The 19501-nt window shown below is 37.5% G+C and overlaps 1 protein-coding gene across 6 annotated transcripts in view; it reads left to right on the top strand.

Annotated features, from left to right (window-relative positions):
• DDC (dopa decarboxylase) overlaps positions 1 to 19501 on the top strand; it is a 73887-nt gene that overhangs the window by 34801 nt on the left and 19585 nt on the right. For 5 of the 6 annotated variants that reach the window (XM_019282600.3, XM_019282599.3, XM_010393938.4 and 2 more), the window contains 4 exons: positions 3697 to 3840; positions 10229 to 10295; positions 12428 to 12522; positions 14339 to 14406. In XM_019282600.3, coding sequence (XP_019138145.2) covers positions 3697 to 3840; positions 10229 to 10295; positions 12428 to 12522; positions 14339 to 14406 — 374 coding nt within the window. Of the gene's footprint in view, positions 1 to 3696; positions 3841 to 10228; positions 10296 to 12427; positions 12523 to 14338; positions 14407 to 15902; positions 18816 to 19501 lie in introns of those variants that run through there. The other variant, XM_019282604.3, reaches the window with a different exon arrangement.

The raw sequence follows: 19501 nt of genomic DNA, 5'->3' as shown, positions 1-19501 counted from the left end.
CTGGATTGGTGACTATTTGATTTTGGTTGTTTAAATCTTACTGTACATCATAAGTGTGTTCCACAGTGGTCCATATTGGGATCAGTGTTGTTTATTATCTTCATTAATGACATAGACGAAGGGACTGAGTGCACCCTCAGTAAATTTGGAGATGACACTGAACTGAGTGGTGCAGTTTACACACCTGAGAATGGGATGCCATAGAGGGACCTGGACAAACTTGAAAATTGGGCCCGTGGGAATCCCATGAGCTTTAATAAGACAAAGTGCAAGGTGCTGCACCTGGATCTGGGCAACCCCCAGTACCAACATAGGCTGGGGGATGAACAAATCAGAGCAGCCCTGCCCAGAAGGACTTGGGGTTGCTGGGGGATGAGAGGCTGGACATGACCCAGCACTGTGCACTCACAGCCCAGGAAGCCAAACGTGTCCTGGGCTGCATCCAAAGCAGCGTGGGCAGCAGGGTGAGGGAGGGGATTCTGCCCCTCTGCTCTGCTCTGGTGAGACCCCACCTGCAGTGCTGCATCCAGCTCTGGGGTCCCAGCACAGGGAGGACATGGACCTGTTGGAGTGAGTCCAGAGGAGGGACATCAGGATGATCAGAGGATTAAGCACTTCTTCTATGAAGAAAGTCTGAGAGAATTAGGATTGTTCAGCCTGGAGAAGAGAAGGTTTTGGGCTGACCTAAAGCAGCGACCAAATTGTGACCTAAAGCAGCCTACAAGAAAGACATGGACTTTTTACAAGAGCATGTAGTGACAGGACAAGGGGGAATGATTTAAAACTGCTAGTAGGGTGAACATATTAAAGAAATTCTTTACTCTGAGAGTGGTGAGGCTCTGGAACAGATTGCCTACAGAAGTTGTGGATGTCCCACCCCTGGAGGTTTGCAAGACCAGGACGGATGAAGCTCTGCACAACCTTGTCTAGTGAAAGGTGTCCCTGCCCGTGACAGTGGGATTTGTACTAGCTGATCTGTAAGGTCCCTTCCAATCCAACCCAGGCCATTCTATGATTCTGTGATAAGTGAACTGGAATTTCATGTGTGCTATCATAATATAAAGGTCAAATATCCAGATGTCAGTGTTAAATATCTTTATGAAGAGCTTGCTTGAAGTAAGTAAAGATATAATTAAATAAGGTAATGATTTCAGTTATTTTAGTAAGTCTAGGCCATCTTTTGTTACATCCAGTCTTCTACGTCCATCTGTGCACACAGCATTTTCCTCCTACAAGCTCATGTGCAAACAAACACACATACATCCTCCCCCTATATGCATGCATGGGTAAAGATGCATGTACACAGAAAAACCTAATGTGTGAATATAAAGAAAATTGGTCACAGTACTTGAAGAAACCAAAATATTGGTTTTTTTTAAAAAAGGAAAACCTTTAAGATATCCATCTGTCAATCCAACTAAAAAAATCTTACAAGGAAACAGAAAACGTAATCCTTGATTTCTGACTGTGAGTGGTATTTAACAGACTGAGTTACACTAAATTCTCAGCAGGCCATGACTATGAGGGGCTTTTAATGTTAATGAAAACAAATTCTGCTCATGTGAGTTCTGCTGCTGCTACATTTCTGACACAGTAATCCTACTGAAGGGCCATCCAAAGTTGTTTCTCTTAATATCTGTGACATTTTCTTACCTACATGTCAATGAGACAGAAAATAACCCCTCTCTTAGTACTTAATGTTTATTTTAAACTAATATCTGATATGCAGGGTAAAATGGCCAGGTTTCAGCCTTTGATTTACTGCAAAGTGTATGTTAGAAAGTGTGGTAGAAGAAGTTAGCACTACACTTGCTCTTTGCTGGTGGGAAGAGGGACTACACTTGCATGGTGAGAAGATTCAGGACAGGAAACTATGACAAAACATGACTGCTTTCAAGAGGCACAAAGGATATTTAGCCTTTTTTTTTTTGCTTGGGACCCTAAGGTCAATATTGCACAGACCACCAGTCCCAGAGCTCTGACCGACCCAGTGATGCACAAAACCTTTTACTTGCTTTGACTTTTTTGTCCCATATAAGAGACTGACCTGAAATGAGGACTGACAGGCCTTCCTGCCTACTGAAGGTCAGAGGATCTTATGTTTACAGAAGGATTTGCCTTAAGATACTGCTGACCTTTCCAAGCAGATTGTTGCCGAGCTCACTGTTCCTTCTGCGTTAAGAACAGACCTGGGTGACTCACAGGCAATAATCCACAAAAGAAAGTTAAACGTAAGCCATTCTGTGGGAGGGAAAACCATTCACTGATACAGCCCAGCAATGCAAGAATGCGTTTGGAAAGGAATCTTGCTACAGTTTTTGAGTCTTGATGAAGCTATTTAGGGGTTCTGACTGGCTAACAACCTCAGTGTATTATTATAGTTTGCTTATTTGCAATTGTAGTATAAATAAGTTCTAAAATACATTTTTCCATTGTACACTTGAATGAAGTATGGTACCGCTATGCAACACACCTTGTTTTCCGCTTAAAAAGTTATATTTCAAGTCTAGGCTTCCAAATTTTCTCAAGTTGGTGCCTAATTAGTTACCAAAGCACTTTAACAAGAGGCACTGCTGAGATAAAAATTAGTGGTACATCTGTCTTTAAAACACGTCATTCCAGGGATATGTGAAGTTGGAAGGCAAAAACTTGATCTAATCTACTTGAAAAAAATTCTGGATTGTTATTTTTGTGATTGTATGCTAAATTAAAATAGAATTAATAAGCAGTCTTATAGGCACTGCCAAGAATCAACAAGGAGATTGTGAATGAGAATAGTCATGATATGAAAAGGTGAGGAATTTTCCTCTTTCAAATTAATGATGATTAATGAAATTGTAGAAGGTAGAAGGTAAAATAGCTTTTATGTTTGTTTGTTTAAATCATGCTTTAAAGGAGAGTATTTTGAGGCTAAATGTATCTTTCATTGTCAATGGAGTTTTTATTCGTGTTATTATTCTATTGTACTTTACAAATGTATAAGAATTTCTTAGTGATATCTTGTTTTTATTTACTGAGATGTGCTTTATTTTCTAAAACAGTATTATTTCAGGGGAATTCAAATGAAGGGGGTTGTAAATGAAATAACATATTGGGAATGATTCTTACTTGCCTAAAAAAGTGAATGAATGATCGAACCACAATTTAGTCAGTATGTAATCTGAAAAAAATGGACATGTAAGAAAATATCTGTCTGTACCATACTGTGACATATATAATTTTAGAGTTCAGCAAAACTGTACACCATAAAAATATGCTAGCAAGCACCTGAATCATTATCAGACAAGATGATTGTCTGCACGTCTTTTGATTGATTTAGAGTCAAATCCTGAAGCTCTGCATCAATCCTACCATGTAAATTAAAGCTCTCTCTGAGGTTAATGGAACTCTTGTCTGAATGGTGTCATGGCAATGGTCTCAAGGATATGTCAGGGTTGCTATTAGTTTATTTATTAGTGTGTATTTATGTATATACATGTATTTATGTATATTATATGTATATTTATGTATATGTATGTGTCCATCTACATATATGAAAGGTGGAGAAGTATGTATCTGTTACATATCATCAACAGTCCAAGGATCTCAAGTATGCCTTTACTTGAAAGGACTTAATTGTTTTCTTTGTAAATTCAGATGAACGTCTTACATTCCAGTAAAAGGTGTTGGTCTTAAAACTTGCCCATTTCCTTCTAGGCTCATTCATCTGTGGAAAGGGCTGCACTGATTGGCGCTGTGAAGATTAAAAATGTTCCTTCAGATGACACATTTAGTGTTTGTGGTTCAGCCCTGAAGAAAGTTCTGGATGAAGACAAAGCTGCTGGTCTTATACCATTCTTTGTGAGTACTGGATTTTAATTAATCAGTGGATTTAATGCTTCTGTTAAGACGCTTTTGACATGAATAGATGATCTCATCCCTAACAGAGGCACTGATAGGCAGCTGAGTTAGAATACTAGGAGAGGTTCCATGAGTGTTCTTCACATGCCTTTCTGTGCAGGAGGAGAAACTAATTGGAGCAGCTGGTTGCAATTCTCAGTAAAATTATGTTTGGGGTCAATTTTGTAGTTGTATGTAGTCCTGCAGTGTTATAATCTCCTAACCCCTGAATTCTGAACTGTTTGCCTTTATTTTTCAGGTTCCAACTTACTTACAAATAAAACAAGTTTAAAGGCAATAAATTAAATGATGCTATCTCAAGCTCAAGTGTCTTCAAGAAACAATAGTTTCCCTTTGATACTACTTTAGCAAAGAAATGAACCTCCATAATATACCCCAAATATCATCGAGATCAGACATTGTCAGTCAGGTACTTGTATGTAACTAATCTCTAACAAGTGAGCTATAGGGAATGCAGCTGTGGAAACTTTAGGTGTCACCATTTCTTGTTATCTCTCCACTTCCTTTTCCAGAGATGCCTGCTTCCACAGCAGGACAGCAAAGGCAAATATAGTTATGTCTCAGTAGCTTAAGATCAAAATCCCCCAATTTTTGACGTAGAGCATTGTTAGATTAGATAAAATTCTAAAATTTGGTTCTACCATGATAAGCACCTGATCAAAAAGAACATTTGCTTATTCATCAGATCTACTCCTCCTGCCAGTTCAGAACACCATGTTTATTACTTCAAGTTAAAACAAGATTTTGCCATTTGGTTTTTTCCCATGAAGTAGGTAACTTCTATTGTGGTTTTGTACATCATCAGTAAAATTCTTTTTTCACTTCCAAGCATTATGCTCTACTAAACTTGATACAGACCATGGGGTGTATAGATCTATTAATGGGTATAATATATGCTACAAAGAATATGTTTTTACTGGCCTCCACTGAACAAAAACTGAAGAGAAAATCCCCCACACAACTAATTTAGAAACTGAGAATTTCAGAAATGGGATTTTTTAAGAGACTGAAAAATAAGTCACTTTTTTTACCCACAAAAGTCATGTCTGACAATGGTTGTTTCTTTTCTTTAGTCTTCTAACATTTTGAAAAGGGATAATATGACTTAAATTTTCTATGAACTGTTTTCAGAAGAATTAGAAGATTAAGCTTGCTTATAGTCATGGATAAGTGCCAAATGGGCCAAAGAAGCTTAAATTTCACCAAGCTCTTTTGAAAATATAATCTTTTTACTCTTCTTGTTATTAACCTTTAGAGAATGTTTTTATGTAGTATGAGGATTACTAGAGTGAGAAGTGGTTTTCAAATGTGCAGAATGCTGCTAATTTCTAGGCTGCCTAGAAGCAGCAAGTCCTTAGAATGACCAAGCACATCCTGTCAATTGCTTTACAATATAACAAGATTCTGACTGAGAAATAAAACATCTCTAGGGATTCCAAAAAGAACTTTTTTCTGTGGGATGCACCTATTGAGGTGAAGAACATGCCACAAGGTGTGTTTTATTTCTCTGTGTTATGATCCCAGCTCATAATACCTTGCACAAGATCCTGTTTGTGTATCTCACTGTTAATTGTAAATAATTACAAGTACAGTACGATATCACATCTTCATGCAGTAACTATAAAGTTAATGTGTTTTTTCCTCAGCTTTTGTCCATTAGCAAAAAAAATACAACTTGCCCCTCATAGATATTCATGCCTTATTAATTCTTCTATGCATAGCAAGAGGAAATAAAAAATTCTAATTTATTAATTCAGTGACACCTTTACAAAAGGTGATTTACTGCTGTTTTTCTTCCTCTGTTTGTTTAGCTGTGCAAAACCGGCTTTCAAAGACAGTAGAGGCTCTGCCTGAGTTAATACAGCCTGTATCAAGTCTTCCATTTATTTGTATACATAAAACATGTCCGCTTAGATTAAACTCGATCTCATTATCGGTATGGTTGGCCTCTTAACTCAAACGGTGTGTTAATTCTCTGTCATGCTGAGCAGCAGTCCATGCACTGTATTAGTGCTCCCTTTTCTTGCAGATTTCAAAAGCCTTTCCATTTCTTTTGTTCTTGAGTAATTTGGTGCTGTTGTATTTTGTTTTGGCGACAAAGATATGCACATTGCCAAGGAAACACCTTACAGCCACTTGATTCCTTGTCTCCCCGTATTCACTGATCCTTCGCTAAAGGGAGTGATTCAACATCAAAGCAACAAGTTTGATGGAAGAAATTCTGCCTGAAGAGACTTGTGACAGCAGAGACATCATTCCTAATGAAGATGTCTTGTTTGCATCCAAGCTGTTACGGTCTCCCTTAGCAACAAGAAAAAGTTTTGTAAGGGATTAAAAAGAAAATACAAGTAAGTTGCAATGCCTTATAGGCATGTTTCTCCTCTTACACTTAATGAATAACTGAAGAATCATTATACTGAACTTGATAGCAGTGCTTTCCCTGTAGAGGTGAGTGGAGAATCAGGGTCAGGTTTGCTTGATGTGAAACAGGTTCTGTCATTACAGCAATCTGTTAATTAAAGGTTTGCTTTTCACATACATAGGATTTGGCAGTCAGCCTTTTTTGGGGAGAGGCATTGTCTTTAAAAGGAATCTTTGCATTCCTACTCACCGTAAATATCTTGTAGCACTATTAATGTGTCTATCATTTTGTTCAGTAAAAGCTGTTGCCACTAGGGTACCCAGATCTCTACTTTTATTTTCTTTCTTTTATTTCTAAGTTCAGACTTTTTAAAATTTGTCTCTTTCAAAATACTTCTGCAGAAACTGAAACAGAGATATTTTCATATGCTAAAGCAAGCAGACTGTGCAAACAAAGCGCTTAACCACGTCAGGTGTTGAGGCACTAAAGTTGCCATAATTTGCTGAGGAGCCATTTCCCAGCATGGATGATGTGCAGCCCTTCAGCTGGCCCTGAGTTCAGGGGGAGCTTTAAAGCACGTGCTGAAGTCATGTCCATTTCATTAATTGTAAACACACACTGGTGGTTGAGCCCATGTGTAAATGCCTCTCTCAGTTGTGCCCTATGCTCCCAGCTTGAGACAGGCCTCTGTGCTGGCTGAAGGTTAGCTGGGATGCTCAGAAGTGAAGACCACTAAGTTAAGCACTTCTAAACTCATATAGAGTGCCCACTGCATTCAAGCTTAGTTTACCTGAATGTGTGTAAGTGGCCTGTGAGCTTTGTGCTGTCTTTCATAAGTCAGCACTGATAGATTGCAGCTGGCATATGCAAGGTACAATATACTTCAACGACCTCAACCACATAAAGCTGCTACAACACAATTGCCTGCTGCCCAGCATGAAATCTCTCTGGTTCTAGATGAAATGACTCTTCTGAATGATGATCTGCAGGATATTAAGAAGCAGGCTGTTTGTATCCAGACTCACTCAGGAAACAATAAATCAGAATCAGACTGACAGAGGAGCCATCTTTTTAGTAGAAGTTAACACTTAGATCCTGACCACAGATTTCCATTTGGAAGAAGCATTCTTGAGACATGTACAGATGTCTGGGGTGATGTTTCTTAACCCCTGGTTTGTGAATGACTGCTGTTCTGTAAAATACTGAATGGTGGTTTAGAGAACTGTTGCAGTTTTCTTCAGGCCCCAGACATTCTCATGAGTGCAAGCTAGCAAGAACTGAATAGGAGAAAATAAAAACAGTAAGTGACCATTGAAAGTTCTGCCTCATTTTAGTTATTTGCAAATGAAAAGCTTTGTGGTGGAACCATGCAAAATGTGTCCACATCTTTTTCAAAAGCTGTAGGAGGTCTTCCCGTTGAAAAGATTAAGAGTAATTGCTCTCAGGAATCATAAAGATTCATGCATGTTTCCTGACATAGGTCTCCATTTCAGGAAAGTAATACATGAGTTGACTGAGGCAAGCATTTTAGCTGCTTTATATTCACAACCAAGGGCTGAGTCAAATTTGAAGTGCACAACCTGAAAAGGAAAAGGCCTGCAGGCTATACTGAGCCATCAGTCCCATTTCTGTGATGCAGCCTGTCCCCTGCCCTTTGCGCAAATGTGATTTTTCTGGTGTTACACAGGCTACAAATTGAGTTAGGTTGATTCTGTAGTACTGAGGCGGGGTAATGAGAGTCCTGACAAGAGCAGACACTGTCACTTTAAGTGGTTTCTGAGAATTAAAGCAAGTAGCTTTGAGGCTTAGACACCTGCAGAGAGGAAAACAAAATTATTTTAGAAATTGAGGTATACTTTACAGAATAAGACACTATTTAAACAAGTAAGCATATGTTTTAACTCATATAATCTCTCACTGAAAAAACATACTCCTCATCCTGATTAGAAGAAGAATACCTAAACTGCAGTACAACACTAATAACAAAAATGTGTAACTTTTTGTGGTGAAATTTCCATTGTTATTTTAATTGGTGGACTAACCAAGACAATTTCACTCTAATCATGTCAGAAAATTAATACCATATTACCATAAAATATATGTGTAAAAGCAGAGTTAAGTCTATAGTGCACTCTTTTTATTTATTTCCCAATCCAATGGGTTATATCTTTATGCATATGGAAAAACTGATCCAATGTATAGATCTGTAGTTCAGCCAAAGATGAAATGCAGGTTTCTTCTGGAACATTCTAGGCAGACAACAATGTGATAAATATATTTTCACTCCATACATATGTGCCTTCTTAGGAAAAATAGGGACCAAATTTATTTCTATTAAAAAAAATCCTGCAATCTTTTCAAAGCAGCCTCTCTCAGAGGGTGATGAGTCTTCCAGAGAAGTCATAAACGTACCTCAAGGCACTTCAATTTTTCTGTTTTTCTCATGTGTTTCAGGAATATAGGAGGGCCCAGTATAGACAAAGATTAGATTATCTTGAGGGAAAAATATGTTATCTCACAATTTTACTAACTGTATACATACAATATGCTTCTCATTTTCAGAACTGTATTTGTTTCAAACTCTGGTTCTTAGTAGCTTAATATAGAAGAAATACTGAATTGTCCCTTTATTATTTTAATAATGACTTTTTTCAAGTTTTGCTGTGACAGAACGTTTGTTTCTTGAAAAGTCTGGTGGATGGACAAGTATTTATGTTTTCCTTTCTCTTCTTATTGGTCTCACTGTGAATTTGCTAAGGGACGTGGGCAGACATACACACAGGAAAATGTGGCTAGTTCCAGGTATATAGGGTAAAACTGTAGGAGCAAAATATGTTGCATTGATGGTGTACTTGGCAGAAAAGGTAATCAGAAATACTAAACTAAAAAAGGCAAAATTCTGGGCTTGGCATTTTATAATCATCTCCTAGCTGTACTATAGTTTAAGTGTGACCTTGGATAAATTATCTAATTCTTTTGTACTTTAATACTCTGACTAAAACACAGCATACTTTGTCTATTTAAACTGTAAAGTGTCTTTTATTATGTAAAAATCTAGTACAAGAGAAAAACCAGACTCAGCCTTTATTAGTGCTTTCAAAAATAAGACAGGGTGTTTAAAACATAAGTGTAGCAATGAAAAATAAAATAATGTTTATATGCCCTTGGTAGTTGGTTTTTTTTGGTAAAAATTCTACCTGTGTATTGCAAGTAAATTTCAATAGCTCGTTTTCACCTAGTTATATTCTCTTTCTACTGTGAAACTTCAGCATTTATTTTGCCTCTTCTTTTGGGCCACTGGTCACACAGAAGAATACATTAAATGAGACATTAACAGAACGAAGGAAGAACTGTTCCAGTGTTTTAGGAGGAATCTGGGAGAAGAAGTTTCTCTGGGAAAAAGTCTTGCAAGCCAAATAGTGAACATATGCTACTAGTGAACAGGTTCCAGGTTGCAGATCTCTTGAGCATAAATTTGTTACAAATCTCTGTTGCAGAGCTGTGGCTCTTATCAAGACAGCAACATTTGTCTATCTATTCTGTCAACAATAATTCCAGCACCTTTGAGTTGCTCAAGTTCAGAACTTGCTTATATACCCTGAACTGCGAATCGTTCTGATGGGATTTGCATGTGTTAGGGTAGTATTGAGCCACACGATAAGCATGTGGGACATATAGAAACTATATAAAAAATAGCATTGGCACAATACTGTACTATATTATAGTACTTATCACTCAATTTTATATTAAAATTTGATTTTATGCATCTACTTCAATGGACTGTTACAGGCGCTTTGGAAAAAACCCACCCACAGTCAAAAATTCCACCAAGGGCAGGTAATGACTAACATCAGTTTTTTGCCCTATAATCTCTTCTTTTTGTTTATTGCTGCTTTTGCAGACAGCTTTTCTCATTTGGTAATTTTCTATGCTGTAACACTTTTTTTTTGTTTTTTGGCTCTACAGTTCTGTGCAACACTTGGAACCACCCCTTGCTGCTCCTTTGACAAATTGTTAGAACTGGGTCCTATTTGTAAGTCTTCACTGCTTCTTTCTAAAATTGCAGATACCAGTGTAAGCCATGCTGAGTCATTTCCAGGACATTATGCAGAGTCTGTGTCCAAATCCAATAAAGCAACTTATAGATGAGACCTTCAGTTATAGTTTTATTTCTAATATTAGGTCAAGCAGCAAATGTGCATTCTCAAACTGTTAAAAGAGTTAGGAGACATTGCCTCAAGGGTTTCTTTTCTGGGGGGGTATATTTTGGAACACTGTCAGTTAAGCATTACTGTAAGTGCCTCAGTTTGTAACATTTTTCTTCTAGCCCTTCTACCTGCAAGTGCATCTAGAGCAATGCTGGAAACTGGGGAAAAGTCGAACTCTTAATTCTGCTCTGCACCAAGTGTTTTGTTTCTGCGTGGTTCTAACAACTATAAAAAGTAGGGAAATATGCACGAAAAATCCCCATGTATTCTTAATCCTTACTCTCCCCTCCCCAATTTCCTTCCTCTTTCAAGAAAATAGGACAAATGCCAGGGTGTTTAATACAGTGGTTGAGTCATGGACTCTTCCTAAGTGTTTCTGAGTTATGGTTTGTTGTGTCAAGCTTTGATCTGCAGCAGGGCTTGGTCAAAAGCACACGTTTGGTGGCTGATGTAAATGCTACCAAAGTGCACCATATCTCTTCAAGTGTTCATTTAGAACAGGAAAACCATAGATGTAAGCACCTGGAAGCAGCTTCATAGAAACACAGCTTGATTTGATGTCCTGTTAATTTACTCCGGTGAGGTTAAAAACTTTGGAGCTTATGTGGTGGTCACTTTTACACAGCTCTGTGAGGTCTCCTGCCCTTCAGCACAAGCCTCAGAGACTCAGTTTTACCCAATCTTTCTTTTTAAACAGGTTCCTAGTAGTCTGCTTAGCAGCTACAGATTCTTTTGCTGTTTGGGTTATTCCTATAGACCTGACCTAATAAAACAGTGACACCAATAAGTTTAGGCATAGCAAGTAATCGTTTTTCACCTCAGTCATCCCCTGCTTGTGCAGCAGAGCCCAGCAGAACCATGGCAGTGAAGTCAGAAGTCTCATGCTAGCTTTTCTGCTTAATTTTCTCCTTAGCATACATGAGCAGTAGTCCTGTGATATAAAGGCAGTGTCTCAAAACTAGTATATACAGAAAAATAGATAATCAGTTAAACTTTTAACATGTGTTCAAATAAACCTAAGTTGTGGATGCTGTGAATAGTATTTTATTAGCTTTTCCCAGAAATTCATGCAAAACCAAAATTTTGTTCACAAGAAGGAAAATTTCAGCATGATCTTGGTGCTCAACTGCAGATCTCAATGGATATACCTCTCTATGTGGAAATAACCATCAGAATTATTTGGTGACCAGTTTACAGATGTTATGTGGGCTTCAGCCATCAACTGGTAGACCAGAATTGTTACTGAGTGCATTAAAGCAGTGATCTCTAGTAGACTGAATACTAAATTACAGAGTATATGTGAGCTGTTCATATGCCAAAATATTTCTGTAGAAACCATTCAGTGATTAATCAAAAGTAGCACTTTCTTAGCATGTCAGTGCTTGCTTTTGCATAAATGTCTCTGTCCTTGAAATAAATAGTTTGCTGCACATAATTCAAAAGCATGTGCATGCACATTTATCAATATGTAAAAAACACTGTTTAGAAACATGTTTGTGATTCATGAGTTAGAAGTGGGGAGCACAGCTAATATTCTAGCTCCTTCTGCTAAAGTAGTTTTATTACCATAGATACGATAGCTAAATCTCTAGATACGTTTTTTTTAAAGTGTATTTTATAATGGTTCTTAAATCAAAACCACAAAATAATTTATGTTGCTTAATTTTAGTAAGAGAAACCTAGAGATGATGATCCTTTTGGGTCCTTTCCAACGTAGGATATTCTATGGTTCTGTAACTTTGTTCCATTAGAAGTGGGAAGGAAAAAGAATACGTTATATATACATTTTTATATATTAATGAAAACCCAGATGGTGGAAACATTTAATCTCTTAATTTAATTTTAAATTGGGAAAATAATAACATCAAAGAGAAATCTCTCAGGCACTTGGTTTCATGCAAATTAATTGGGCTTTTTAATCTGCTGTTTAATTTATTTCCTTCAATTATTTTTTTAGGTAATAAGGAAAATATATGGATGCATATTGATGCAGCCTATGCGGGGAGTGCTTTCATCTGCCCTGAATTCAGGCATCTTTTAAATGGAGTGGAGGTGAATGAGTGTTTTTTCTCTAGCAGCCTGCTGAAACCTTGCTCTTTCATAGAATTTGTGGGTTTCTTATGCACCCAAGATTAATGGCTCTTCCAGAATCTCCGAGTAAGCTGCACCTCGGTTTGCACTACAAATCCCTGTGTATTCTGTTACTTAAATTTTTACTGGTTTATACTGGGAGTATGCAAGCACCTCTCTATAAGAAGTTTGTCATTCAGAATAGCAAGTAGTACTGAATCAACAAATAGAAAAGAGGAACTTTTTCCCAAACGTCGCTAAAGACATATTTGTGACATCCTAATTCTACATTACACAAAGAAAGAGGAAAAAAATAATAATTTTGACAAATTAATGAGCTCATTATGTCTGTTCTTTTTCTTACATCCTGAAAATCATATAGTATAGAGCCAGTAGCTGTATCTCAAACAGACAGGGTTTAATAACCAGGAGACCTAAATGAAATATTCCCCCAACAGCACTGCTGTTCCTTTTCCGCCGCCTTGCTGAGCTACTTGGCATTCAGTTGCTTAGATAAGAATACTTCAATTTCCTGCTGCTCCCCTCAGACAGTCAGATAAGTCCTTGTCTTCCATGTCAGTGGAGAAAATATTACTGTTTGGTAAAGCCAGAAGTTTAAACACAGCACTGATAGGCAGTGACTAATGAAGAAGAGGAGGGAAAACCCCCTCACAAATAAAACATTTCTTTCTGTCTCTTTCTTATCAGCAAATGAAGCTTGTTGTAATTTCCTGTGGGGGAATATTTTTAAAATTATTGTTATTGGTTCCTGAAGGAAATGAAACAGCATCCCTTGTCTGGGCCAGCATTTGTCATAAGAGTAAATATTTAACAACCATGAATAGGTTTCCTACCTTGCATAGTACAGGGTGATAGCTAGATGGATGTATAGATAGATAGATAGACAGATAATATTCTCTTATTAGAGCAATTATTAATTGTTTACAGGTGACAGGGAAGGCTATGAGAAGCAAATGAGAACAGAAAAGTGCTATATGGAATAGTCAGACCTTGATGCTGCCAGGTCCCCATCCCAGGCTTTTTAAGGCTGGTGACTTCTGCCTTTGTTAAAACAGAAAACATGGATGAAGCCTTTCCCACATGGTGTCCATCTTACCCACCCGGGTTTCTTCTGATGCCCCACCTAAACATATGCCAAGTAAAGTAGGCCAGGCACATGGTGTATAAATATGTATTGCGAGTGCTTACTCTTTGGTCATTTTTCTTTTGATTTAAATGAAACAATAATTTCTACTGAAAGAAAATACTCTGTCAGCAAAAAAAAAAAAGAAAAAAAAATTCCTAGTCAGTTGTAATTTTTTTAAGGAATATGATGTGCAGATTCGGAATTACATGTATAATTTATTGCTATATATCTGAATTGTGCATGTATTATTTTAATATTCTTGGAAATAGAAAGCTTAGGGAATTGTTATTGGAAAATGTGATATGAACCCCAGTGAATGTTTCTGAGTATGCAGATTTATTTATTTATTTTAGTTCACAATAAGATATATACTTTTCCATATATACGTATCTAGAAAGTGTAATTGTAAACAAGTGCTCGTAATGTTGATAATACCACTAGCCTAACTGCATACCTAACGTGAATTCCACTCCCAAAATAAATGAAGATTGAACTACAGCAGTTTCTAAATAAGGTGACATCAGTATGAACATTTTAAAGACCCAGTTCAGGAACTGATTCATAGTTACACAGACAATTTGACAAAGTTGTATCATGAGCAAGTGGATCCTTTTCTCTTTCATAATTCTGTTTTTATTTATCTATTCTCAGTTTGCAGACTCATTTAACTTCAATCCTCACAAATGGCTCCTAGTGAATTTTGACTGCTCTGCTATGTGGTAAGTATTACAGTAAAGGGAAACATTACAAAAGACAAAACTGGGGTTATATTAGTCTTCCTTTCTAGCAGTAGACATTTAGTTACATTTCTCTATTGAAATGAGGAGAACTGGATAGCTTTAACTCTTATAAATCATTTACAGAATTCAAACTTTCATTTAATCCAAGGTTCAAAACCATGAAACTTAGAAATAGGCCTGAGCTCTGCATTATGTTCCAGAAAGAGAGAGAAGTCCCAAAAAGTCTGCAGATTTATACATAATCCATTTTGGGGCTGTTTAAAATGTAAATAAAAAACCTTACTTTAAAGATATCAGTGCAATGAACAGCATGCTAAACAGGGCTTTTTTTTTTCTTCTCTTGCTTTTCCATAAAATTTCTTTTGGTTTGAGCTTTGATTCTTTTAAAAGCCTTTCTAAAAATGTTTTAAGATTTGGCTGATGAAAAGCAGCTGATTTCAAAAAGGACTATTTATGCAATTTTGTAGTGACTTTCAATTTTCCCAGATGACACCAGAGACAACATTTTGATATTAAAAGATGCCAAAATAGAAACTCACAGACATACTTTCAAACAAAGCAAAGTATCATGGCAGTAATAATAGCATGGGTTTGTTAAGAACATTCCATAGTAGATGATCCTATTTTGTCCCAAACTAAACGCTTACCAGCATCACAACTAATGATACTTATTAGCAAAATAGCTATTCAACAAATGCAGACTATTTATCAAAATAAATGAAAATATTAATTTCAGTTATAATAGAAGGAAATTTGCAAAAGCAAAAAAAAAGAAGACTCCAAAACATCATCCAGAAATAGGTCATCTTATTTAAAAGAAGAATAAATGTAAGACAATGGTCCCTCAGTTGCTTTTGGTTAACCTTCATCCCTTTTAATTTCCCTGGCAAAGTAGACTTTTCAGGTTAGATATTATGGTTTTTACTTTAATATTTCAGCTGGTGCAGTCATTTCAAATCTTCCAATACATTATGTTTTTTTTCTTTTCCTTAGGGTAGATGGCTTACATTTTGACCTTAATTCATCAGTAGTGGCAGCACCCCACAGTGTGCTGTGTCTCTGTGTATAAGGAAGTAGGAAGATGATGAAACAAACTCCTTTGCTAGTTCCTCCCATCTTTTTCTTATCACTCAAAGACACTGTTAAAAACAGAGCCACTTGCAAATAAGACAATACACTATCATTCTCTTTGATGCTTGTAGAACAATTAGGAACCACTGTCTATTCCCTAACAGTTTAGTTTCTCATTAATTCTGCTTTCCCTGAAAACTCTGTGGAACTATGTTAAAGGCATTTTACCTGGTTTTCCAGTAAAACAAGGTATATGCAATCACTCTGTGAGTTCCCATCTCAGATGATTTTAGGTTATTCCTAGTAAAGCTTAGACTTTAGACTTAGGAAAGTATTTGTCTGCATTTTGTTTCTTGTTGGGTTTTTTTTAGATAAACCATTGCATAAAATGCTTGTTTTCATAGGTAGGAAGATTCCAATACAAGGACTCTGAAGAGATCTTGCAACGTCTCCTTACTCAGAGTAAAAGTTTCACAACTAAAGCCACTTGGGCTTCGATTCAGCAAGGCATTTATGTATAGGGGTTATTCACTTAATACAGAATAAATGTACACTTAAACTCTTTGACTTAAAGCCAAGTCCATTGTCCAGCTAATTCTAAGACCCATGTCCAAAATTCACTTGTTTTACCAACTGTTACACTCCCTGAGAAGGTGAAAAGTAACAATAAAGGATGGTAAGAAAAAGTAACTGTGAAGGATACATAGTCCTCTTAGGATCCATGAAAAGTATTAAGCATGATACTATGGTAGTATGGAAAGAGTTCAGCAAACACTGAACACCATTTCAGAATCAAAGTAATCTGAGTTCCACTGATGGGCAGACTTCAAAATAACCCAGACTCCTCAGCACTTTCCCCAGTAAACATTCACATTTCTTTTCGCTGCAAACTGATTAAAATAATCTACCCATTAGATCTGTAATGTAATTATTAAACTACTCAGTGCAATATGTGGCACTGATATCATTTCAGATTTGGAGGCAATTTCATTATAAACCTTTTGTAAAATATTCTCAGACTTCCTGATGTACAGAAAAGAGCAGTCAATTTCCTATAAAAAGGAATTTAATACAGCCAGTCCAAGAAGGGTGTATTTTCTATATTCAAATATTAGAGTCCTTTAGAGACTTTGTCTTGAAACTACAGTCAGTTTTGCCTGACTTGTTTAATTGATACTCTGGAATATTATAAAATAGGAAGAAGTATCTTCATTCAGAGGGAATAAAAATAACAATTTTGCAAAGTCTTGGTATTTTTGATTTTTATTACTCTTTTCAGGGTTTAAGTGTTAACTTTTGATTGGGAAGGGTGTTTCAGTAACTGAAAGAAGGTGCTTACAGGAAATACTTACCTGTAGATCATAGAACACAGAATAGTTTGGGTTGAAAGGGAACTTAAAGGTCATCTACTTCCAACCCCACTGCCATGGGCAGGGACACCTTCTACTCGCCCAAGGTGCTCAAAGCCCCATCCAGCCTGGCCTTGGAAACTGCTTGAAATGAAATTGTATTTCACTTCCTGACTTCAACTGAAAAAATTTGAACGATCCACTTGAACATAAACAGAAGTGAAATTTTCCTGTTGGTTCATAATATGAGGTCACCTTTTTATCTGTCACTAAAAATGCACAAAATAGAGAGGCAGTTAAAAGCTGCAGATGTGCAATTCATCTAAGTCACTCCTCACGGATTTTCATCACTTTATTCACCAGGACTTTTGTTGTGCATTTTGTATTATGAGTACTTAATATGTGAATCTGTGCTACTTAAGCTAGGTCTTGGTCTATTAGCCTTAAAACAATTCTAGTTTACCAGTATAATTTGTGAAGTACATATTCACAGGATCACAGATTCTTTAGGGTTGGGAGGGACTTCTGGAGATCACTAGCCCTATGATTTTCATCTTGAGAGGTAGTCAAGGAACATCTTTCAGGCTGGTGGATGGGTGCCTCAGAGTCCCTTAACAGGGAATTGCCCACTACAGTCACTCAGCATTTCTTTTTACAGTAACCACCATGTCCTCCTGGTGTACATTCTCCTTGTTTGCCTTGCTCACAGACATCAAAAACCTCTAAAGCATCATACCTGATTTTGGTCTGAATGTTGGAGGGTGGAGGTTGGAGCCCTGCTTTTGTCCAAGGTGTCTCAAGCTCAGAGTTATCTACTGTAGGTGTATGGTTCTGGAGCCACACATCTAGCTCTGTTTCAGTCCCTCTACTACCACACAGCCTATTGTCTGTGTCTTGTAATGCAGCCACCTGCCACAACAGGTCATCCACACTTTGTGCAGGTCGCAGCCTTTTCTCCAGGAGAAGTATCTGCGCATCCATTGCAAGCTACCAGCTGTACTGATGTCTCCTTCCTTACCAGTTCTGCCTGATTGGCAGCATCAGACTTCTCACGGGCTGCCTCCGTAGACACACTGGGCTTGGCTCTGAGGTGGGTGCCCACCATTATGGCAGAGACCTGGAGCACTCAGCACTCTGGTGGGGACCTCCTGAGCACTTAGGACTTGCCTGAGGTGTGGACCTACTTGCAGAATGCAGCAGCACCCTTCCTGCGTGCCCTGCCTACGGAAACTTCCATGTCTTTTTTGTGTCTTCTAAGCTAGATGTTCCTGCAGAATAGTCATCTGTTCCATTGTTTAATACAGCATCTTACAGGAGAAGAGATTAAGCTCTCACAAAACAGCTAAGCACATTGCTTGTAACTTGGATTAGCTGCATACAGAATGAGCTACTGAAACACGAATATAGCAAAGTAATCAAATATTTCAAATGAACTACAGTAGAGCAACTTAGAATTTGTTAAAAATATTTATCCTAATTAAACCTCTTTTCAGGTAATGTTTTCTTCCTTTTGTCCACAGGACATTTCTAGCAATAGTTAGGTTATTAATTTTTTTTATTTTATCTGAAAATCTGTTACTACTGTCATGTGCATAAGTTTACTTATTTTCAGTTATGTACTTCCCATACCTGAAGGCAAATACTTGGCTGTTACCTTGGTACTTCCCTGACCATTAGGGAGAGGAAGGCTTTTTGTTTGTTTGAATAAGATGTTTTATGACCACAGTCTAAATGTGCATGAGAGTGGGAGTATGTACTGGCCTGTGCATTTATACATACACACTAAAATATTGGAAATTAGATTTTTACTTAGAATTTTACAATTCTATATTAAACCATTAAAACACAGAAAAAAGCTTTGGACTTTTGTCTTTTAGAGTATCCCTGTGCTGATATGATTTTTGCTTACTTTGTAATATATTTATAGGCATAATCTAATGATGTAACAGTCTTTCCCTATTTGATTTATGGTTTCTTCTTCTTCTGCCTCTATAAACCCCAACATTTGTGGAGGTGAGTCAGTCTTACACAACATGAGGCATGAACCAGAAAAATCTTGTTGTTAATCACTGGCAAAACATAGCTTATTCTCCCTAAAAAGGACACACTGGCTTTTGAACCTCAGTCCAGTCACACCACCCCTAGCTGGCAATAGTAAGCTATGCTTCCCAGTGTAGCATTGTGCTGTAGAATGTCAGGAATTGTGTGTTGGATCCAGCTCATGGCAGGGTGGTACAAGAGGGGAGCCTGAGGCAGGACTGGGTGGCTGGTCCCTTCCGGTGGCTGCTGCTGCTGCTTCCCCAGCAGCACGGAGAGACAGTGGCCAGCACCCCCCGCAGCCTCAGCGCGATCTGTGCGGTGTTTAGGAAGCAACAGCTCTTCCCACGCAGCTTTGTACTGCAGTAATTTCAAGACAACTTCTGTTGACTGCAAACATTAACATTGCTTCAGCTAGTCTCACATTCTGGTGTGAGTGTCTATCACCATAAAAAGATCCTCTATGTCTGTTTCTTGTCTGTTTTTAAATATGCAGTCGTGCAGTCATGCTGCCCGTTCCTGCTGAGCCTTACACTTAACTACTTGTAAGTACAGTACTGATATGGCTGTGAAAAAGCACTGAAAATGGCACAGGCTGTGCTCAGGAAATATGCCAG

Source organism: Corvus cornix, chromosome 2, assembly GCF_000738735.6.
Source record: "Corvus cornix cornix isolate S_Up_H32 chromosome 2, ASM73873v5, whole genome shotgun sequence".
Classification (NCBI taxonomy): Eukaryota; Metazoa; Chordata; class Aves; order Passeriformes; family Corvidae; genus Corvus; species Corvus cornix.
Note: the sequence above shows the minus strand (reverse complement) of the source record. Positions and strands in the feature narration are given on the sequence as shown.